General features: G+C 42.8%; 1 protein-coding gene across 1 annotated transcript; it reads left to right on the forward strand.

Annotated features, from left to right (window-relative positions):
- The first annotated feature begins 1109 nt into the window (after positions 1–1109).
- Positions 1110–10308, forward strand: LOC131541657 (uncharacterized). Its single transcript, XM_058777551.1, has 2 exons — positions 1110–1855; positions 10114–10308. Coding segments are annotated over exons 1-2 (615 nt in total). The 5' UTR covers positions 1110–1241; the 3' UTR covers positions 10115–10308.
- Positions 10309–24578: the final 14270 nt, after the last annotated feature.

Genomic DNA, 24578 nt, shown 5'->3' on the forward strand with positions numbered 1-24578 from the left:
TAATCCACAAATACGGCACAGATTCATCTCTTCTCTCTTCCGCGATAGAAGGCCCGCTGTCCATATAGGGACCATCAGCGCCAGACAACCGAATAGATAAACTAGTGCAGGATATGTCAACATTTTAAAAATACATTTAAACCAACACAGGATTTAAAACAGTCGAAAACAAACAGAGCACAATACAGACTTTTCACGCACGCTCCACACAAGCCGCCATCTTCGCCGTATAGTATAGTAAAAAATAGTTATTTGTGATTGGACCAGTGTAGTGTAATGAGACTGGAGCCGCCTGGCAGAAGCCCCTCCTTGAGGCGAATTCGCGTCTGTTGTGAAGTGAATTTCACGCGCGAATGAAGCGAATAAACTCAAAATGTTCAAGCGTCCAACTACGCGCAAATAGCGCGATTTATTCGCGCAAGTCGCGTCTGGTGTGAACGCACAGTTAGTAGGATGCGGCCTTCCATTTGAGAGGCACCCATAGATAAGCTTGGAATCGACTCTCCATTCCCAACGCCTCAGAATCGATTCCCAGCTCTACTTACCACAACATTGATACACTTGGTTAACTGCTAGTTGGTCAAACTAGTTCTTATGACAGTGACTAAGTTCATGCAACTGGCCTTAGTTCAGTAACCTTTCACAGATGTTAACAGAAGTAGGCTATTATTAAGTTTTAGTGTCTTGAATTTTTTTCTCCCATTTACTATTCTTTGTTTTTATACAGCCAATTTAACTTAGAGATGTGCTCGCTGCCGCGTGTTCCGAGTTTGAGCTCCGTCAAGTTAATTCTTTATCGACTATTGTCTACCTTAAAATTAATTTTGTACAACATTTTCGTTTCTATAACGTGTGAATATATCCCCTATCACATTCTACAACAAAAACAGAGTGCATTGTTATTACTAGTTTTATTTTGCTTTCCCGAGTCCGCTATTAGCTTATAGCCCGTTAGCATTGCCAGCGTGGTTGCCTCTAATCTCGCTTACACTGCTAATACTCCATTCACACACATTACCATTGTTTCACTGTTACTTGCTTTAATGGTGGATTTGTGTCTACTTTTGAGTGCAGGTGAGGACGCGTTCGAGCTGCATTCGGTGGAGAAGCAGGCCCAGCTGAGAGAGCAGAGAGCCGCGTTGGAAACATCCAAGTATGCTAAGTATACTAACACTCCCACCACCTCTACTCCATGCGTTTCTCTGCACAGGCCCTGTGCACCCAAGACGCGATCTTCCGAGATGTCCTTCACTCCGGCACAGGGACACGATGGAACCTGGGTGCACCAGCAGCGGAAGACGCGAGCCAGGCCCTGGGTGACGACCTCTCCCCCTCCACAGCCTCCGGCCTTCGAGATCTCCACCCGGAACCGCTTCGCTCCCCTCTGCGAGACGGAACGCGACACTGTGATCATCGGAGACTCCATCGTCCGGCACGTCCGTGCTACGTTAGCTGAAGATAAAGTGCACACTCACTGTTTCCCTGGTGCTCGTGTTCTCAATGTTTCTGCGCAGATACCCGCGATCCTGAAGGGCGACGAGAGCATCGGCGCTGTCGTGCTGCACGCGGGGGTTAACGACACCAAGCTGCGGCAGACGGAGACACTGAAGAGGGACTGTACGATGCACATCATCGTGTCACGTATTGACGAGGACACGAAAGGTTCAGTAGACTTTTTGCTTCAAACGAATGGTTATTGTCATGGTATAAAGAACAGAAACTGCTCTTTGTTAATAATTGGAATCTTTTCTGGGAGCATCCTAGGCTATTCCATGCTGATGGCCTGCACCCCAGCAGAGTCGGAGCGGAACTCCTGTCGGACAACATCTCCAGGACGCTACGCTCCATCTGACTAGTAAGCAAATTCTCAAATAACTGCTATGATGACTTTTATTCTACCCACTTAAATGATAGAAGTACTTGCGCTGTCCAATCTATAAAGACTGTGTCTGTTCCCCGAATAGTGAGGTCAAAATATAAATTTAATGCAGGATCTAGAAAAAAATCTGATCGTGATTAAACCAGAAAAATTTAAAATAAATGAACAAAAAACATTTTTAAAGCTTGGGCTCCTAAACATTAGGTCATTCACACCCAAAGCAGTTATTGCAGGGCTCGCAAAATCGCTAGCCCGACGTCCCGGGGCTATTGTGTTTTCCAGTCGGGCTACCAAAATGTATCACTGCCTGCCTGACGGGCTACCTTAAATACAGATCTCCCACGGGTCCTTAAAAACTCTTGAAGTGAGTTGTATCAAATTTAAGGCCATAAAAAGTTTTAAATACGTTAAATGGTATAAGAAATGTCTTAATTATAATTTCAAGCGGTCTTACAGTTGGGGACGGAAAGACAAGAGTCGCGATACAGCAGGATTAAACTTCAAAAGGCAACAATGTCATTGAATAAATATGAGCGCTGCACGTTTCAAGTCAAAACGCGGTGCGGATGTCTTTATGTGAATGCATCTGAAGGGAACCGACTGTCCTCAGAAACGTGTCGTTGGCATTTTAATTTCATTTTACCTATAATTCCTGATAAAGCAGAGTTTATGAGCGCAGAGCTGCTTTGTGTACAGTTTTTCCGGGGAAACTGCAATATTTCAGCGCTCCTAAAGCGCCACTTCGTGGCAGAGAATGAATTTGCATTTCCAATAAGCCTTTCTTGCTGTTTATGGTCAGATCAATGCAAATATCAACTTTTTACACAGCAAACACATAGAGTTGTAAATGAGAAAGAAGTTATGCCTTCTAAAAATGTAAACAATTAAGACAGTAATATTTATTCGTTTAAATTAATATAATAATTTATATGCTTGATTTATCCCTTTTCATAAAAATGGTCTATAGCCTGAAACACTGTTGTATAAGATTTTTGTTTTTGTGAAAACCTGTATCTGAACTGCCGGCAAGTCCCCCCACACCAGTTGGGTCGGAAGATAGGACAGGGCTTAGGCAGAGATGACTGCCACTGCTGTTCCGTACAGTGGATATGGATAACACTGGGAAAGCGTACTCCAAGTAGGGGAACGCTACGGAAGCCACATCCTGCGTAAAGGAGGTACCATGTGGAGATTACACATATGGACTGGCCTAGGCAGTACTACATATGGAAGTCTCTGAGGTAGACTCAGCCAGCCTGGGGTGAGATCAATACACAGCAGAGACGGCAGAAGGTCTCTGCCAGGGAAAGACACAGGCTCACCGTGAGGGGAGCCGTACCATGGAAAATACACATGTGGGATCACCCAAAGGGGAATCACTACACACGTGCACCTAGCCCAGCACAAGGGCTGACCTTGGGCAAACACACGAGTGCTGGACCTGGCGTCTGGCGCTCCGCCACGCCTGACTGCCGAGAGTGCGGGAGGAACTTCAACAGTGTTCGCCAAGGGGAACTGAACTGAGAAGCAGTAAAAGCGCACGTATCCGGTCGGTAGAGGGGAATGGCGCAGCAAGCGTGATCGACACCGAGCGGGTCCAGTGTTACTGGCCACCTGAGGCGAGTACACGGGAGGACACGGGCTCTACACAGAGATTATAGAATTTCGCAAACATGTTAGGTGTCGCCCAGCCGGCAGCTCTACAGATGTCTGCTATCGAGGCGCCCCGCGCCAATGCCCAAGAAGAAGAAACACCTCTCGTAGAGTGTGCTCTTACTCCGAGGGGGCACGGCAAGCGTCGGGCCTGGTAAGCTAGGACTATAGCCTCCACTATCCAGTGGGCAAGTCTTCGTTTGGAGACAGCCTTTCCCTTCTGCTGTCCTCCGAAGCAGACAAAGAGCTGGTCAGAGGTCCTGAAGCTCTGCGTGCGGTCCACGTAAATGCGCAAGGTGTGGACGGGACAGATCAGAGCAATGGCTGGGTCTGCCTCCTCCCGGGGCAGCGCTTGCAAGTTCACCACCTGATCCCTAAAGGGCGTGGTGGGAACTTTGGGCACATATCCAGGCTGGAGTCTCGGGACAATGTGAGAGTTACCCGGTCCGAATTCTAGGCACGAATCGTCGACCGAAAATGCCTGCAGGTCCCCTACCCTCTTGACCGAGGCCAATGCTGTGAGGAGCACTGTCTTCAACGACAGAAACTTAAGCTCTACTGACTGCAGAGGCTCGAAGGGCTCCTCCTTCAAGGCCGTCAGGACCGAGGGGAGATCCCAAGAGGGTACCAGGTGAGGGCGCGGAGGATTTAACCTCCTTGCCCCTCTGAGAAACCTGATGATCAAGTAGTGCTTCCCGACAGACTTACTGTCTACTGCATCATGATGTGCGGCAATAGAGGCAACATACACTTTGAGGGTGGAGGGAGACAGCCTTCGCTCCAACCCATCTTGCAGGAAGGATAGCACGACCCTGATCGGGCATCTACGGGGGTCTTCCCGGCGGGAAGAGCACCAATCGACGAACAGGTTCCACTTCAGCCTGTTAGCGTGTTTTCGTCGGCTGCACGATTGAGCTCGCCTGGGACATGAACAGCGCGAAGCGACCTCAGATGCTTCTGACTCCAAAGGAGGACAAGTTGCAAGTTGCGACATGCGACGGGAGCATAGACCGCTTTGGTGGTTGATGTATGAAACGGTCGCAGTGTTGTCCGTACGGACCAGTACATGCTTGTCGTGTAGCAGCGATTTGAAGCGGCGCAGAGCAAGCCATACTGCTAGCAACTCGAGGCAGTTGATATGCCACTGCAGTCGGGGCCCTGTCCAGAGCCCCGCAGCTGCGTGCCCGTTGCACATGGCACCCCGGCCCATGGCAGTGGCATCTGTTGATACAACAACATGCCTGGACACTTGCACTAGGGGCAATCCTGCCCGAAGAAAGGCAAGGTCTGACCACGGGCTGAAGGTCTGATGGCAGGAGGGGGTGACAGAGACCCGGTACGTGCCAACGCTGAAGCGGTCTCATATGAAGCAACCCGAGCGGCGTGACAGCGGCTGCAGATGCCATATGCCCCAGGAGCCTCTGAAACTGTTTCAGTGGAACCGCCCTCTTGCGCTGGAAAGACTCCAGGCAATTCAGCATCGAGAGACTGAGAGATTACTGAGAGACGTGCTGTGAGGTTGACCGAGTCCAACTCCATGCCGAGAAAAGAGATCCTCTGCACAGGGGAGAGTTTGCTCTTTTCCCAGTTGACTCAAAGCCCCAACCGGCTGAGGTGACTGAGCACCTTGTCCCTGTGTTTGCACAACAGCGCTCGAGACCAGTATGAGCCAGTCGTCGAGGTAGTTAAGAACGCGAATGCCTGCTTCCCTTAATGGAACAAGGGCTGCCTCCACGATCTTGGTGAAGACACGAGGCGACAGGGATAGCCCGAAGGGGAGGACCTTGTACTGATATGCTCACCCTTCGAACGCAAAGCGGAGAAACGGTCTGTGTCGAGGGAGGATCGAGACATGAAAGTACGCATCCTTCAGGTCTATCGCTGCGAACCAGTCGAGTGGACGGATGCATTGAAAGATGCGTTTCTGCGTCAACATCCTGAACGGGAGCTTGTGAAGAGCCCGGTTCAGAACACACAGGTCCAAGATTGGTCGTAACCCACCGCCTTTCCTGGGTACGATGAAGTAGGGGCTGTAGAACCCTGACTTCATCTCGGCTGGAGGGACCGGCTCTAACGCGTCCTTCGCCAGCAGGACCACGACTTCTGCACGCAAGACAGGAGCATCTTTGTTCAATACAGAGGTGAACCGAACACCCCTGAACTTGGGAGGACACCGGGCGAACTGAATCGTGTAGCCAAGTCTGATGGTTCTCAGGAGCCAGTGAGACGGCCTGGCCTGCAGAGCACTAGCCAGGTCCGCAGAGACCGTACAAGCGGGACCAGGGGAGCCACCGACGTACCCGCTGTGGGGCAGCGAAGTGGAGCACAGGGACCCGACTCGGAAGGCAGTGTGTCCCAGAGTGGGGTCTGAGTGTGTGGTGCAACATTTACCTGACTCCACGGTTGGGCAGTGGGTGCGGGAGAAGGCATCGCCATCCTGGCCCTCTTGGGACCCAGAGAAAAAGGAAACTGCTCTTTTTTTGAGGTTTTGGGTACCACTGGCTGGGGAGCCAGTGGCAGAACAAAACAAAAAGGGAACAAAAGATTCTCCACCCGGCCCTCCTCTGGGGGAAGGAGTGATGCGGTCACCATCTCCTGAAGAGCAGGATCCAGAGACTCTGGGTCGCCCGTCTCAGGGACGCCGCTTGCCCTGGCACCTCATGGGCTTGGCAGGGGCAGAGACGGGTTGCGCCGCTTTCCTGCAGCCAGCTCCACACTGCGGTCGTTGTGAAGGCTGCTGCTGGGGCCGAGCTGGAGCAGAGGTGGAGGCCGCAGGAGGGCGCCCTCGGCAACGAGCAGACGGAGGGGCTGCAGCCGGTGGCTGGGTGGAGACAGCAGCAGACCGCCGGGGCAGGATATGACGAAACGCCTCTCATATCCTGGAGAACTATTCCACCGCTTCGCCGAATAGGCCGGCCTGGGAAATCGGGGAGTCCAAGAAGCGATGCTTGTCAGTCTCCCTCATATCTGCCAAGGTCAGCCATAGGTGGCGCTCCTGGACCACCAATGTGGACATCGTCTGACCCAAGACCCGCACCGTGACTTTCGTCGCCCTTAGGGCGAGGTCCGTCGCTGTGCGCAGTTCCTGCAGCACACCTGGGTCAGCACCACCCTCGTGCAACTGCTTCAACACGTTGGCCTGGTGAACTTGCAGGAGGGCCATGGCGTGCAGGGCGGAAGCGGCCTGTCCAGCAGCACTGTATGCCTTGGGCGTTAGAGCGGACGAGAACTTACAGGCCCTGGATGGAAGGCGTGGATTACCTCTCCAGGCGGCAGCGCTTTGCGGGCAGAGCTGCATGGCAATAGCGCACTCGACTGGAGGGATCTCCACATACCCTTGGGCCGCCCCACCGTCGAGGGTGGTGAGGACGGAGGAGGGGCCAGGCCTGTTTCAGTCAGAAAAAGGTGCCCTCCAAGACCTAGTCACCTCCTGATGCACCTCCGTTTGACGAGGAGGTATCTGGAGCGCAGCATCGCAATGGTCATGTTCCCACAGTGAGAACATGACTCATCCACGAGCGCTGCTTCAGCATGCTGAAAGCCCAAGCACGAGACACAGCGATCGTGACCGTCAGATGAAGCCAGGAAACGACCACATCCAGAAGCACACAAGCGGGAAGCCATCTTTAAAAAGACGCCTGTCGCTCGTGGAGCTCTTTTAGATATTGCTCTTTTAGAAAATAAAGTGTTGAAGGGCCCAGGAGAGTTTTGATGAGCTGCAGCGCGCCGTCCAACCCGGAAGAAGCAGCAGCATTGGATCGACAACCCCCGCTGACGCGCCGTAACGCCAACACACTTGCTGTCTGTAGACACTCTCTTCAGTGACTGCACAAGCAGAAAGGCTCGGCTCCAAAGCGAAAAGCTCATGTGCGTTTGCACACGCTCTCCGTTTATTACCGCACTGCGGGTAATCTTGAGCGCAAATGGAGAAAAACTAAATTGGAAGTTTTTAGAATTGCGTGGAAAAACAGTATGTTCAGCTATAGACAGGCCTTAAAAGCCGCCAGGGCAGAGCATATCTGCAAACTCATAGAAAATAACCAAAACAATTCAAGGTTTTTATTTAGCACAGTGGCTACACTAACAAATAACCAGACGCCACCCGATCTAAATATTCCCTCACAGTTTAATAGTAATGACTTCATGAATTTCTTCACTGATAAAATACATAACATCAGAAATACAATAACAAATGTAGATTCTATGGCGTCTAGCCCTTCAGCTTCATTCATCGCACCCAAAGAAAAACTGCAGTGCTTTACAACTATAGGACAGGAAGAGCTAAATAAACTTATCACTGCATCTAAACCAACAGCATGTCTATTAGATCCTGTACCCACTAAATTACTGAAAGAGTAGCAGAAGAACCGCTTCTCAATATTATTAACTCATCATTATCTTTAGGTCACGTCCCAAAACCATTCAAGCTGGCGGTCATTAAGCCTCTTATTAAGAAACCACAACTAGATCCTAGTGAAGTGGCAAATTACAGACCCATTTCAAATGTTACGTTTGTGTCCAAAATTTTTGAAAAAGTTGTGTCTGCTCAGTTGTGCTCCTGCTTGCAAAAAAATTATCTCTGTGAAGAATTTCAGTCAGGTTTCAGGCCCCATCACAGCACAGAAACTGCACTTGTTAAAATGACAAATGACTTGCTTCTTGCGTCAGACCAAGGCTGCATCTCATTGCTAGTATTACTTGATCTTAGTGCTGCGTTCAACACTATAGATCATGACCAGTGGCGGCTGCTGGTCTTTCAAAGAGGGGAAGCTCATTTTCGGCCTACATCATAAAAATTGTCCATTTATTTATACGTAAATTCTGCCCTACGTTCCTTTTCAAGAAAATGCTCTGTGACCCTGTCGTACCAACTAGGTGTCTTTTCCAGTGACACTAGCCTAGCCTACTGTATGAATGAATGAATGAATGAATGAACAATCTAAAAAAAAAGATATTAAGCTCGACGGAGGAAATGTGGGAATTAGGTTAAACTGAAACAAGGAATGTAGTGTATAATAGGGTTGTCACGGTACCATAAAAATGTCTTACGATACTATACCAGTTTAATTTATAATTCAATTCTACAAAATGAATCAAAATGTAATAAATAAATAGATGTAAGTGAAAACAGACAATATTATTCTCTGAATACTTAATTAATGTGAATGAATGACTGGCTATTGTTATCCATGAAATGATCTAAACAAAACTCATCTCAGCACTGCACAGAAGCTGCATGAAGTGACATTTAGATGTGGCAGTTTTTCATTTAGACTGTATTTATAATTGCATAAATAATGTTATGAGATTAATGTTTTAAATACTAAATTCTGAATACAGAAATATGTTGGAAAATAATGTAATATGCCTACTTTTAGACGGGAAACTTAAAAACGGTCAGCAGGTAGCAGAAGTTCGTGATTGAATCACTGAGTCATTAAAATGATTCTTTCAAAACGGCTGAATCCTTCAGGAGCGAATCAAATGACTGTTTTTATGAATGGCTTAGTAAATCAGTGATTCTCCCAAATCAACGCGGATTTGGATTCGAACACAAATGAAACAAAAACAGCACTCTTGCACGTGTCGTATTGCCTAAGTGTCAGGAGCATTTTTTGCTCGCACATCTTGACATTTCCGAGTTAGCAGCATGTATATTAAAACATAACATTATAAATGAATAAAAAAATATATAATGACTGAGCTCGAATAGCTTCAGCGTCAGCGACTTTTTATAGTACAAAATCGCTGTCAATCAAAAGGAGATGCAGTCTTTCGACAGACCCTCCAATCATCACGCAGAAGCCCAGAGTCCAGGCCAGCCCACTCCTCCATTCACGAACTCGTCTTCGAGATGAACGTGTTCTAACGCATTTTTAGTCAATAAAATGTTAACACAATAGTACATATTTGACCATTAATTTTTTGACATTATAGGGGAAGCCGAGCTTCCCTTGCAGTCTTAAAGAAATCCCCACTGATCATGACATACTCATAGATCGATTACAAAACTATACGGGTATTCAAGGGCAGGCTTTAAAATGGTTTAGATCCTACCTGTCAGATTGCTACCACTTTGTTTATTTAAACGGGGAGTCATCTCAATTCACCTAATCACCAGTAAAGTATGGAGTACCACAAGGATCTGTCCTAGGTCATTTGCTATTTTCAATATACAGGTTGCCCCTTGGTAATATTATTAGAAAATACGGGATTAGTTTCCATTGTTATGCTGATGATGCTCAACTATATATCTCAACAAGACCAGATGAAACTTCTAAATTATCTAAGCTAACAGAGTGTGTTAAAAATGTAAAAGATTGGATGACCAATAATTTTCTCCTATTAAATTCAGATAAGACAGAGATATTACTTATTGGACCAAAATAAATCTAGATTAAAGACACATCTCTTTAGCCAAGCATTCACATAATGCATCATATATAATATTGTACTGCAGTTATATCTGCTCAAACACACATTATTATTCTATAGCTTTGGTTGAACAAATAATTTTTGCTTGGATGGAACAGCAGCTACGCTAACTATGTCTCTATTTGTTTCTCTGCTTTTGCAACTAGGAATTACAGAAGCTTCAGTCTGGATCCAACCCTTAAATGATCTGAGATGACCAAACACAAGAGATGATGCCAACCCCTCAGAGGACCTCAGAGGATGCCAACCCTCAGACAATATACAGAATTACCAAATTTTGCCATAAATTAAATATATTGTAGAAACTTAATTTCCTGTAAAGATGCTGTGCAACGATTTGTATCGTAAAAAGCGCTATACAAATAAACTTGAACTGAATTGAATTGAGCATATTAAATACCATGTCTATGCACAAATAAAATAAAGCAGTGTTTCCCAAACCTGTCCTGGAGGACCCCTAGCCCTGTACATTTTGTATGTCTCCCGTATTTAACACACCTGATTCAACTCATCAGCTCGTTAGTAGAGACTGCAAGACATGAATTGGGTGTGTCTGATAAGGGACTTAGTTTGGACTACAAAGTTGTTTTCCTGTATTTGTGATATCACAAAAATAAACCCCGCCTACGGAAATTCGAATGGTTGGTGGGGAGAACGCTTGGTTGAGTTCTACACATTTCAAAATCGAAACCCGGTGCGGGTGTTTTTATATCACTGTATTTCTGATGGAAACCGACTGTTTTCAGAAAAATTTGGATGTCATTTTCATTTCATCTTGCATGTAATGTCTGATAAAGCAGCGTTTGTGAGAGGAGCGCTGCTTTGTGTAACGTGTTACCGTGGAAACCTCGATCTCTCCCGCTCCAACAGCGCCTCCTGCTGGCAGATAATTAATTTGCATATAGACGGTTTCATCAGGCGCACGCACCTGGACCGAAGTTAACTTCCGGTCTGTGTTTGTTTATCGGTCTTGTTAGTGACACCGACTATAAACACAGTTAAAGTTAAAGTGATGAGTAATGAAGTTGGGCTCAGGTTGTTGTGCTGTGGGATGTGTTTCACATACATTTATTTATTTGTGGCGACCCGCCACGATATCAAAACTGAACGATTTTCCAAAAGGCTTCGTTGAATAAACATCCCAGACAGCAAGCAGTGTCGGCCCAGATCCGGCCCACATCTGGCCCGCATGGATTTCACACGGTCCAGATGTGGGCCAGATCTGGCATGAGCACGTAATGCACGTTTAAAAATCAAAACGAGGCGCAGGTGTTTTTATATCACTGTATTTCTGAAGGAACACTGTGTTTAGAAAATGTTCAATGTCATTTTCATTTCATCTAGCAAGTTATGCCTGATAAAGCAGCGTTTGTAAGCTCAGCGCTGCTTTGTGGGGAAACCTTTAGTTCTCCCGCTTTAAAGCGCCTCCTGCTGGCAGAGAATGAATTTGCATTTTTAATAAGTCCGTCCAAGTAGTTATCGCTGCATCTCAGTCCGTCTGATTTACGCAGCAAACATATTTTGTTTGCTATCAAAACATAATCTACTCTAGAGGGACTTAGCTGTTGTTACTGATTGTATTTGGATGTCTTCCGGAAGTTAAGTTAGAGCCACAAAAGCGTGCATGCGCAGTAACGTTTGTTTATGTTGTTGCCGTTGAAACCGTCTATATATGCCGCCACAAATAGTGTAAGTCTGTGGGACTATATATATATTAAATTCAACAGTTTCACTGCAATTCATGTTATAATGTTACAATAAAATATAAACATAATACATATTACCGTTGCACTTATCTGTACATAGTAAATGCAGTTATTTTTAAGCTGTTGTTGACATCCTATCTAAAACGTGATTTAGCCAAAACAATAACAATAGCATTACCACTTTAATATGTCTTGCAATATCCCTGCATGCAAACGTTCTGTGCGATCCTGTTGTTCAATATTCTCGAGGTCTGAATTGATATGGCAATATTGAAGAACTTGCTGTTTTGACAAGGGGCGGGGCAGTACTGAAACGCTGTCTAAGTTGTTTGCCAATCACAACGCACTGGGACAGCTAACCAATCACAACACATTTTATATTTCGGAAGGCGGGCCTTCATCAAACCCGGAACTAATCGAGCTGTTTGTGCCAGGCTGGTGAGAAAAGTATTGTAATAATGTAAATTAGGTGAAAAATAATGCTATTTTCGAACCACCAAGCATGAGAGCATGTTCTAGTACACCCCCAAAAGAAAATCAAGACTTTGTAAAAGAGCATAATAGGACCCCTTTAATAATAAACATATAGGGTACTATTTAGAGACAAGCAGAACAGCCCAGAATATAAAAACAATGCACTAAATTGCATGTTAAACGTTTTCTCTCCCATAATGTCAAGACTACAAAAGACAATTACTATTCATCAGTTTCAGTGGTGTAGGAGGTAAAGCCCATACTGAAGTTTTTTTGACGCGATCGACACAAGTTCGTGTCTGCCTTATGCCAAACTTTTTTCTCTCCCTTTTCACATCTCATATCACATTATAATGGCATTTATGTTCAATAAAAACGAAGGAAATAATCAAAAAGGTGAAAATAAAGTATCGGGTAGGTGTAGGGAGGGCTTTATTGTCCCAATAAAGTGGCATCCATTTAATAATCTGAATTAACATTAGGGCTATAATCCAATAATAACCAACCGCAGAACCATTACGTCACTGCAGTCTGAGGACAGAAGCCAGGCCAGCAGTCTGATACCAGAAGTGGGCGGAGTCACAGTCTCATGTCGGAAGTAGGCGGAGTTTACAACAGAAACAATAATGGCGGATAAGAACACCGTGAAAAGGTTTTCAATCGATCAAATTCCTTTATTTTATGCCTTTAATCGTTTGTTGTTTGATAAGCAATTTATACAGCACCTCTCTAGTCTATTTTTAAATGTAAATGTGCTGTGTGATGAAGTGCCTTATCGCATCTGTTGATATTTTAAAACTTAATCGTCTCACTTTGTTATGGATCATTAACTTCCCCTATAATTCCCCTATAGCTCGGCTTCCCCTATAATGTCAAAAAAATGATGGTCAAATATAGTCAGCTGACCTGCTATATGTAGCTGATTCTGAAAGAACTCGTCTTCGAGATGAACATGTTCTAACGCATTTTTAGTCAATAAAATGTTAACACAATAACGCATTTTTAGTCAATAAAAAAATAATTTCATTTTATTGACTAAAAATGCTTTAGAACATGTTCATCTCGAATACGAGCTCGTTCAGAATCAGCTACATATAGCAGGTCGGCTGACTCGATTTCCTTCTCATACATTCCCGTAGCGTCACAGTGCATTTCTCTGTTGAAGCCGAGCATCCATTGACTTAAATCGGGCTGCTTTGAACAGTTTTTTTCAGTGCTTCGAAACTAGACGGTCATTGGATAAATGCTGCGATTATGTCCCACCCACGGACGCTCAGCGTCTCTGGGGTGAATGGAGGAGTGGGCTGGCCTGGACTCCGGGCTTCTGCGTGATGATTGGATGGACTGTCGAAAGACTGCATCTCCTTTTGATCGACAGTGATTTTGTACTATAAAAAGTCGCTGACGTTGAAGCTATTCGAGCTCAGTCCCATAGCGGATTTTGCAAGTGTAGCAGAAAGACTAACTGCTGCAACCTATTTCTTGGTATTTGCTTGGCGAAATTGCTAGCCAATTTTCATCACACATTTCACGCAATTATACATCACATTCCTTGTTTCAGTTTAACCTAACTCCCACATTTCCTCCATCGAGTTTAATATATATATTTTTTAGATCGTTTGTTCATTCATACAGTAGGCTAGGCTACGATGGCAGACAGTGCTAATATTGTCGACCTGATTTTGGCAAAGCCATTTGAAAGTCTTCCTCACGAGGAGAAACTTAGAATTATACAGCAGGGCAGATCAACACCTAAGATTGATTTAGTGCAAAAGATAGGGAAAAGTAACAGGTCTTTTCAGCTCTCCTGGTATGACAAAGTTAGCTGGCTGACTGGAAGTGCTGTGACAAAGAAAATATACTGCTGGCCACGTGCAGTCAAGTCACTGTAAAAGACGCCTAGTTGGTACGACAGGGTCACTGAGCATTTTCTTGAAAAGGAACGTAGGGGAGAATTTACGTATGAATAAATGGACAATTTTTATGATGTAGGCCGAAAATGAGCTTTTCCTCTTTGAAAGACCAGCAGCCGCCAATGTTATACAGGCATATTATGATTCAGAGACGCTCAGCTTTACTTGGAAAAAGTTGTTGCAACAATTTCCACTGCCCAGACGGCACAGGTTGAATTAGTGATTTAGAAGATGGTTTAACATGTCCATAGCCATAGGCTACACTGTGGACCCGTTTGGTGGTTCAGAGGACCTTTCTGCATCAAGTAATCAGCTATTGTTATTTTTGTCTAAACCTATATTAAATATAAAAAAGTATGGGTATGGTCACTATACTTGACCACACGTCACTTTTTAAAACAAAACTGCATGCAGAATAAAAAAGAACGAATGCAGTGCCACCTATAGCAGGGAAGCTCAGCAAGGTGAGTATTAAATCATAAAAAAACAACTAGACATGGTCTATATAGAATGTGCAAAATAAAGTAAAAAATTAAATTAAAAAACGTAAAAAAAAGTTATCACCGTAAAAAAGTTTTTAAATTATGTCCCTATACCATCGCTACAGTTATTCATGCAGTAAGTCCATTTGTAAATCAGAACTTGTTTATTTGTAATAAATTGAAATACAGAGGGGCCATATTCAAGTATTCAGAAATAATATCAATAAAGTAAAATTAAAATAATGTGTAACAACATTTCCTTTATAGTAAACCAGGCCCAAGAAATATAAAGGTTGAAAATAAAAGCATTCTCTTAAACTAAAATTTTCAAATATCACTTATAAGGTGCACATTTTCAAGAATCAGTTCATGGTCACATGTAAAATGAACCATTTCACAGAGAGCTGCCAAAAAAGTGCAGTTTGCCAAAAAAAAAAAAAAAAAAAAAAAATGGTATAAAATGTTAAGCTGAAAGAACCTTGTCTGAACGTTTGAATAAAACACAATCAGATGTTGGCATTGTAAACACTAGCCTAAACAGAAGTAATGATTGTACATTAATCTTTAGTTTAAAGTACCTTAAAATCACTTAAAGCACTTAACATATGCCATAAAAACAATAGCCAGTACAAAAAAACATGCTAATGAGGTATAGAACTACAATGGCTGATCTTCAGCTATTTTAATTAAAAGCACCATAATGATAACAGTCACTCTCTACTTTTGAAGATACTTATCTCAACTTTCCCAGTACCTCACTTAGACCCCTGAGAAACACAAGTTTGCTGGAGAAGCCTGCTGTTTTACAAAGAAGGCAGACATCATTATCATTCAGATAGGTCTGAACACACTCCCCACACCCGGCCACTTGACCACAACATGCAGCAACCACTATGACAGTATTAGGAATGTTGGTACACATTCTACAGGCCAGAGCTTCTCTCAGAGAGGGAATAATCTGAAATGTGATCTGAAACGTGCTGCAGCATTCTTGACCTCGCACTCCACTTCTCGAAGGCTGTCCAGTACTTCATTTTCCTCTGTTTCAGCTCTAAACAAGTGAAACTACTTCAGTTACCGCACATACAAAAACAGTTAGTCTTTCTATTAAACAATATTGGTAAAGCATCTAACAATATATATATATATATTGTTTAATAGAAAGACTAACTGTTTTTGTATGTGCGGTAACTGAAGTAGTTTCACTTGTAAAATATATATACCTGGAAAATATATATACCTGGTTATTAAAGGCATAGTTTACCTGAAAATGAAAATTCTCGTCATTTTCTCACCCTCATGCCATGACAGATGTATATGAATTTCTTTCTTTGAATGAGCACAAAGATTTTTAGGAAAATAATCCATCTCTGTGAGTCCATGTAAAGAAAGTGAATGAGAATTACAAAGTTTACAATTCAACAACCACGCAACGCAATCATTACACCATACTTCATCCCTCTCATGAACATGTAAAGAAAACAATGGTTTTAAGTTAATAAAAAAAGTTAATTTAATAGAATTTACATACACACCTATTGTTTAGCTTCAGAAGACATTAATTTATCACCTGATAAATCTGAATTACTTATGAATCATAAAAATCATATGGATTACATTTATGTCTTTCAATAAATTGACATAAATGACAAGATTATTAAAAATATATTATTTTGTATATTTTTTCCAAGATGAATTAAAGTCTGTGTTTGTAATGACATGAGGGTGAGTAAATGACAGAATTTTCAATTGTGTGTGAATTATCTCATCTGGTTCTTCTCTTTTATATTTATTTAAAAAAAAAATTTCATTAACCATGTTATGTGGTTTTGAAAACTTGCTATTGTCTTAACAATAACCTGTCAATAGAATTTTAAAATGGCAAAAACTGGGTTGCTGACGTGAAACAATAAGCAGTTTCCCTTACCTAAATAACTGTTTAAGGGATTATATGCAACACCCTTAAATTATTCCCATAGATAAGTGGAAATCACTCCTTAAGTCTCATTAAGGGAAAAACTTAAGGCGGTTTATGCAACCAGGCACTGGAGGACAAGTTGCTTGCCAGCTTGATGACAGGCTATTATTTCAATTCCATAGAAAAATCACTCCTCTTTATAACATAATGATCATGTCCAACATTTGTTGTGATTTTCTGTTGATACCTTTTTCTTGTGTCTAAACCAGTACAATAAGTACTTTCCTCCATCTCATCCATTCTGCTTTTCACTTCCTACCCTCCATCTGAAATTTGTGCATCATGAGAATCACCTGATTGCAAACAAGCTATTGTCCCTGAATGACAATTTAATTGTGGTGCTTTTAATTGTGATAAAACGAAGATGCAAATGTTTTGCAAAATACACATAGGCTACTCATCTTACTATCAATAAATGTGCAACACTTTCCATTTCACACAAATTACATGTGATGTATAATTAAATTAACTTGCACTGCCAGTTGTCTTCAACATCTCACAATTTCGGGGCACCTGAGTTCCTGAATGTGATGAATGATGGGATACACTTGAAAACTGCTCTGAAGCAGAAATAGAGTGTGAATTTAGTATGCGTTAAGGGCACTGCACTTTAAAACTTTTTAGACCTGGGACAGCCTTGGGCACTTACTTCATGTTGCACGAATATGTTTTCAAGTGCCCAAGACCGCAAGTGTGGGTAATAGGACGGGGGCATGAGCTCATGATCAGAATCTAAGTTGACAGTAAAAGTTGTTGATTAGTGTCATGGTGCCAGCAAAGCTAGTTAGGATAGGTTTGATTTTGTCAACTTAAAACTAATCCCACAACCCTGAGTTTGTTCAACTATCATCATGATACAGGCTCCTGGACTCACAGAGATGGATTAGTTTCCAGTGTTGCCAATTTAGCTATTTTGTAGCTAATTTAGCAACTTCCCCACCCCTTCTGAGACTTTTTTTCAAAAGTTTAGGGACAAATATAGCAACTTCTTGGACAAACCTTATCTAAGTTCTCATCTTGCCCGCTGATCTATATTCATTTTTATATAGATCAGTGAATTTGCTATTATGATGTCATCTAGTGACCTTTAGCTACCAATTTTAGCTACTTTCAATTGAACGCAGTTGGCAACACTGTTAGTTTCCTAAAAATCTATGTTTATCTGAAAAAAGAAAATCATATACATCTGGCATGGCATAAGGATGAGTACAATGATGAGAGAATTTTCATTTTTGAGTGGACTACCTTGTAATATGGCCTGTTGCTACCTTAATTTTCTTACATTTTTATAAAAAATCGTATCTGTTTATTTGTTGTAATAGGGCCTTTCGCACTGTGGGAACCTTTTTATAGTACCAGAACTAAATGTGGGACTACCCACTTTTTGGCGTGTTCACACCACAGAAACTAGGAACGGTTTTAGTTCTAGGAACTCCGTTTGGAGGAACTAAATAGGCTCCTACTTCAGAGTAGGGTCTAAAACAGTTCTATACGAACTATCAGTCACGTAGATGTACGATAATTGGCCAAATGCGCATGAAACACCGGCTACCCGGCATTTTTAAAAAGCCATGTAAAAATACTTACTCCACGAACATGGAAAACAGCGATAATGGCATTTACCTGTTGTCTGTAGTGTTGTGTTCTTTTCTCAGCCTTGATATGTAACACTGCAACTTGTCATAGGAGATTTCATCTTTTAGTCCAACTTTTTACTCTTTCAGTTGCGTAAATTGTGCATTTACATTCCATCTCCGTTTTCACGAAACCCAAAACACACAACAAAAACAGCTCCGATAATGGCGTCCTCCATTCACCGATTGATGACGTAATGTAAATGCTTTACATAAAGACTTCACTGTCGGCCGCTTCAGAGTTCCTGCTGCCGGTGCAAATGCAACCAGAAAAACCAGAAAAAGAGAATTGTTTTTTTAGGAACCACCTTGCTGGCTAGTTCCTAGAACTAAGCGGTGCGAAAGCTCCTAATGACACCACAGATAATCATACCCACCTTTTCTTTTTAGACACGTTTTCCTGTCATTTAAGTTTCACCAACTCTGTGCTTTTTATTGCGAAGAGCTTGCAACTGGATGATTTCCAGAACTCCAAATATAAAATTAAAAATGATAAATTCATTTTATTTTCTCAACTAGCACAGGTAGATGCAGATGCAGGCACTGAACACCCTGAGATTACTACGGTTGTGTAGTTCTAACACATAAACATTAGTGTTTTACTGTTGTAATCAATACTGGCCATGTTCCCATTACTGCAATAACAATAATGATGTTGAATTACCTTTTGTCTCAGAGGTGTCTGCTATTGCAAGACCCTTGGCATCACAGATGGTGTAACTGTCAGCAGAATTCAAGTACTCCTGTACATTTTGCCCCACTAGTTGAACACCCTGACCCTCTGAGTTTGTAGCTGTGTGAAATCAAACCAAAACAACAACAACAAAAAACATTTATCTAACATTACAACTGCTTAAAGTATAAAAAATGCAAACAGAGGTTTAGCATCCCAGAGAAAAGACTTACTGTATAGTGACATCTTCCCACTGTCTTCAATGTCAGCAACATAAATCTGTTTTCTTACTGATCTTGCACGCTTCAGAGGGTTCTGGAACGTGTTACCTGGATGACTAACGCTCCCTCTAGGCCGATAAGGTGGAATGTAGCATTGAGGAGATATCCCGGGGCTAGGGCCAGGGCTTGGTGTCATGGCCGTGGTGTATGTTTCTTTGGCAGTGCCACAAACAGCAAATGAGCCTCGGTGGTGCATTATATCCATCTGAAATAATCCGTCTTGGTTTGAGAAATATGTTTCCCTTGTTATGTCATCCTCCAGATTGATGCTCTGCGGCTCTATCTAAAAATAATTGACTGAGTGAACTATCCTTACTGATAACTAATCTAGCCGGCACAATGTACTAATAAAATGTGACAGTGACAGTGACAGTGACGTGACATGTGGCCAAGTATTGTTACACATACTCAGATTTTGTGCTCTGCATTTAACCCATCCTAAGTGGGCTAACACAGCAGCGAACACACACCCAGAGCAGTGGGCAGCCATTTATGCTGCGGCACCCTGGGAACAGTTGGGCACCTCAGTCGTGGTATTGAAGGCAGAGAGAGCGCTGTACATTCACTCCCTCCACCTACAATGGGATGGGATGTATCATATTAACGTTACCTTAAAGATTGCTTCCAGCCGATCTCTTGAGATATCTCGATATCAACCGTTTCGCGCCATGATGCAAGCTGAATTGTAACAGGTCATCCATTTCTAGCATGTTTCGCCACTTCGACGGGATGCTCTGTCGATGACCTTCATTACCACTTCCGTCCCGCGGCTACCCCCCCCTCTCAAAATGATGGACTCGCCCATCTACCTTGTGATAAATTGAAAAATGCACCATAACTACAATGAAAATGTAACAAAGCAAAAAAAAAAAAATCCATTGATTAAGTAATTGGAGTTTAGTTTCATTTTTTTTTTTTTTTTTTTCATTTGCACCATATGGTCTGAAAATTGAATTGTGAAGCATTACACAGACCTGCTCTCTCCCACCAGGCTCGTGTGTGTATCGGTAAAAGCCCAGGGAAAGGAGGCAGTGGACCAAACAACTGTGAGGCAAGGGAGGGGGGACTCAAAATATTTTTGAACGCTTTTTTGCATTTATTTTGTTTTACTACTTACACACTTATTTTAAGTATATGTCCATTATATTATTTACACAGAGTCTTGTAATGATATTTTTATATTCTGTTAAAAAAAAAGAAAAAAGAAAAAGATATTTGGGATTCACTTTATTTTGTTGGGTTTTACTTTATTAGTTGACTGGTAGGGTTAGGGTTAGATTAAGTTGACACGCTCTTGCAAAGTTACTTATAGTCAGTAGAATATCTGTTGGGAGACCAACACAATAAGGAGTTAGTAGATATGAAGCAGACAGTCTACTAATACTCTTATGAGAGTTTGTTGACATGTAGTTGCAACATTACTTAGTGTCAACAGAATGTTCAAAAGGGACCATCAAAATAAAGTGCTACCGATATTTGTGATATTTCAACTGTCTGTTATTAATGGACATATTTTCTAACATGAACGTTAAAAGGATTACATAGCATTTTAAGAAATATACAAGGTGGTAAAGTGGGTACCGTTGAGACACCCTTTATAGGTTGCTATGTACTGTGTACAGTAACAGTCCAATTATAGAAAATAAAATGCATACAGGGGCTGTGTGTTTGTGTACTGGTATTACCTACATTATGGGGACCAATGTCCCCACAAGTATAGTAATACCAGTAAATTTTAACCTTTTGGGAATATTTTTTAGGTCCCCATGATGAAACAAGCTTATAAATCATACAGAATGATTGAAAATGTAAAAATGCAGAAAGTTTAGAGTGATGTGTAGGTTTAGGGGTAGGGTTATAGAATATACGGGTATGTATATTGTTATTTTTACTGTTATGTTTACATTTGTACTGTTTGCCATATATTTTCTAGTGTTAAATATTTGTTCCTATTTTGTTTAACTGAATCTGAATTAAATAAAGCAAATAAATAAATGTATGTTTAAACTGTAATTATTTAAAACTGTAATTTTGTAATTTATTACATTTGAACCAGAAAATCAAAGTGGGCACACCATAGCTCCAGAAATAGAAAAATAATAGAAAAATATTTATTTATGCTCTCACCACAGGTGACGTTTCGAGCTTAGACACTCTTCATCGTTTCGAGCTTAGATGCTCTTCATCAGACTTCATCAGGTCTGATGAAGAGCGTCTAAGCTCGAAACGTCATCTGTGGTGAGAACATAAATAATTTTTTTCTATTTCTGGAGCTATGGTGCGCCCACTTTGATTTTCTGGTTCATATTTTTGTGTGGTGGAGCACCCACATTGAGCTTTTTTAATTTACTACATTTGCAGTAAATGGTTAGCCAGATTTAGAGCGTTAAGAATGGGTGTCTCAACTGTACCATGCTACTGTTTCAACTGTACACCATATGGGTACAGTTGAGACAAAAATGCACCTCATGTTTATGAGCTAATTGTGGAAAATATAAACTACTTATGGCTATTGACAATTTATGATATTTTAGTACATAAGCAAAATAAATATCATGTGAAAAATCACTTCATTTCAGCATCTAGTTTTTGTGTAGTGATGAAAAAAGCAGAAAGTGTCTCTACTGTACTCAGTCTACCCACTGAACTAAGTTATCTTTGGCGCTAATACTGTCAAAACACAGAAGGTTTACATATGAAGAGTTAATTTGCAAAAACGGATAACTCAGTTTTTAACAATTCTCAGAAATCATGTTTTTGTCATTGAGCATTCCAATTAATCTCAATCAAACTGCAGTTGGGTTATTTTGACTAGGTAAAAAACAAAACAAAACAAAAAAACAGCTAATTAACACAATAAAAACACGATAACATAAAATAAATATATATATTTGTGGAAAATTTGGAAAAAACTGAGTAATCTGTTTTTGCAAATAAACTCTTCATATAGACTCAGGTGGTTATGTCTAAAATGAAAGTAAACAGTTGAGAGAAAAATGGATGTGTGCCTGTATATTAGATGTGTGCAGGTCTTAAAGGGACAGTAGGCCAAAGTGGGCAGACAAAACACAAAGAGAAAAATCACTCACTGCTCTTGACTGAAGAACTTTAATACAGTTGCTTTAGGAATCAGTCTATATAGTGTTTTATTTTTATATTTGTTCAATCAATTTCTTGAATGCTTCTGCTAAATACAACTATTGTACCTGAAAATAAAGCACTGTTTGTTTTATTTGTATATTATCTGTAGATGTAATGCATATCTTTGTCATTATTTTATCTTTGTAATTAAAAAATAAGAACAAAGGTTTTTATCTTCACCCACTTTGGCCTAAATATCTGCCTTTTTTTTGTTACCTTGAAAGGCTTTGTCTTTATAATATGGAAACGCTCCGGTTACTCACATAACCTCGATTCCCTGAGATAAGGGAATGAGTGTTGCGTCGTCACTCAGTGAGGGCTCCATAAGCCTGAGCTACAAAGAGACCAGAGAACGACCTGAGGTCTGCTTGACATAACGCTCCCCGCCCGAAGGGGGGAAAAAGTAAACATTAAGTGAACAAAACCCGCGCCAGGGCGATAGCCTCAAAAAGTTCACTCACAGTGCCCGGATTGGGCACAAAAAGTTCCCTGTTCACCATCCGCTACGGGGACGGCTAGGAGGGAAATAACCTGGGCTCTAAACGGAGTTGAGAGCACCTTCAGTACATAGCCGCTGTGCGGCTGAAAAACAACTTACAATCTTTGGGTCCAAACTCAAGACAGGAAGCACTGACAGACTGGGCTTGCAAGTCACCTACTCACCAAAAGCAGAGCGGTTTTGAGCGTCATGACCCTTAAGCCGGCTGTTTGAAGCAGCTCAAAGGGACTATGGACTATGAACAAGTCCCATGTTGGCATAGTCTTAGGGCGAGGAGGATTCAACCGCCGAGCGCCTCTAAGAAATTTAACGACCAAGTCATTTCTGCCAATAGTCCTGCCAGCCTCGAGAGAATGATTCGCCGCGATGGCTGCCATATAGATCTTGAGCGTGGAAGGGGTGTGCCCCTTAAACAGCAGCTCCTGCAGAAAGGTTAGCATGTAGGACACATCACATGAAACTGGATCCTGGTTATGTGCTGAACACCAGTCTCTGAAGACTGACCACTTGAAGGCGTAGAGGCGTCGTGTAGACGGAGCTCTAGCCTCTTAAATGGAATTAGTGCCTCTCGCTGGTACTTGACTAGACTCCCATCGAGCTGCCAGACATGAAGGCTCCACAGTTCCGGCTGGAGATGCCAAATCTTGCCATGTGCTCGCGAGAGAAGATCTCTCCGCAGTGGTATTGACCACGGAGCTGCAGACAGCAGCTGGATCATCTCTGGGAAACAGACTTGGTTCCTCCAGAGGGGGGCCATGAGGAGGAGAGAGAATTTTGTTTCCCTGATTCACCTGATAACCTGGCATAGCAAGGCGATCGGAGGGAAGGCATACAGATGGGTGTTGGGCCAATCGTGGGCCAGAGCATCCCGCTGCTTCAAAAAATAAGTTGTCTCCAGAGGCGAAGAGGTCGACCTCTGCCTGCCGAAAACTGACCAAATCATCTGAACCGTCTGGGGATGTATTCCATTCCCCTGGAGCTACATCGTTCCTTGGTTCAGTGTGCCCGGCACATGAACCGCTCGTAGTGAGAGGAGTTCTTTCTGTGCCCAAAGCAGGAGACGGAGTCATCCTGTGAAGAGGACGTGACCTGAGGCCGCCTTAGTGGTTGATGTAGGCCACCACCGTTGTGTTGTCCAACCGGACTAGGACATGATGCCCCTTTAAGGCTGGCAAGAAGGTCTTTAGGGCCAGACAAACAGCCATCATTTTGAGGCAGTTGATATGCAGGAGTCGCTTGTGGGTCAACCAGGAGCCGTACGCTGGGTTGCCCTCGTACAGAGTGCCCCAGCCTGAGCTGGAGGCACCTGTCATGACCACCTTCCTTCTGGAGGTCATCCCCAACTGTACGCTTGACTGAAACAGGCGAGGAGTTGTCCAAGGGGCCCCAGCTTTGAGGCAGCGATGGGTTACCTTGACATAAGCGCAGCCCAGGCACCAGGCGTGGAACGGGACGTGGGCTTTAAGCCAATATTGAAGGGGCCGCAGGGGAATAACTGAGGAGGCGGCAGCCATGAGGCCGAGCATCCTCCGAAATGCTTTGAGGGGACGCGAAGCCCCCAGCTTGAAAGATGCCGCCGCTCGCTGAATAGTTAGGGAGCGTTCCGGTGTAATCCAAGCTCGCATTAGAACAGAGTCTATGACTGTTCCCAGAAAGGACACGCGTTGTCTGGGAATCAGAAAACTCTTGGCTGAGTTGATTTCAACCCTAAACGCTCTAGGTGGTTGAGCAACAACGACCTGTGAGCGATCAATTGCCGTTCTACGTTGGCTAGCATTAGCCAGTTGTCGAGGTAGTTCAATATGCGGATTCCCATCTGTCTCAGAGGGG

This window comes from Onychostoma macrolepis, chromosome 05, assembly GCF_012432095.1.
Source record: "Onychostoma macrolepis isolate SWU-2019 chromosome 05, ASM1243209v1, whole genome shotgun sequence".
In the NCBI taxonomy this organism is placed as follows: Eukaryota; Metazoa; Chordata; class Actinopteri; order Cypriniformes; family Cyprinidae; genus Onychostoma; species Onychostoma macrolepis.

Excerpts from the sequence above, each read along its gene's own strand:
- LOC131541657 (XM_058777551.1), top strand. The coding sequence starts at position 1,242 with ATGTCCTTCACTCCGGCACAGGGACACGATGGAACCTGGGTGCACCAG.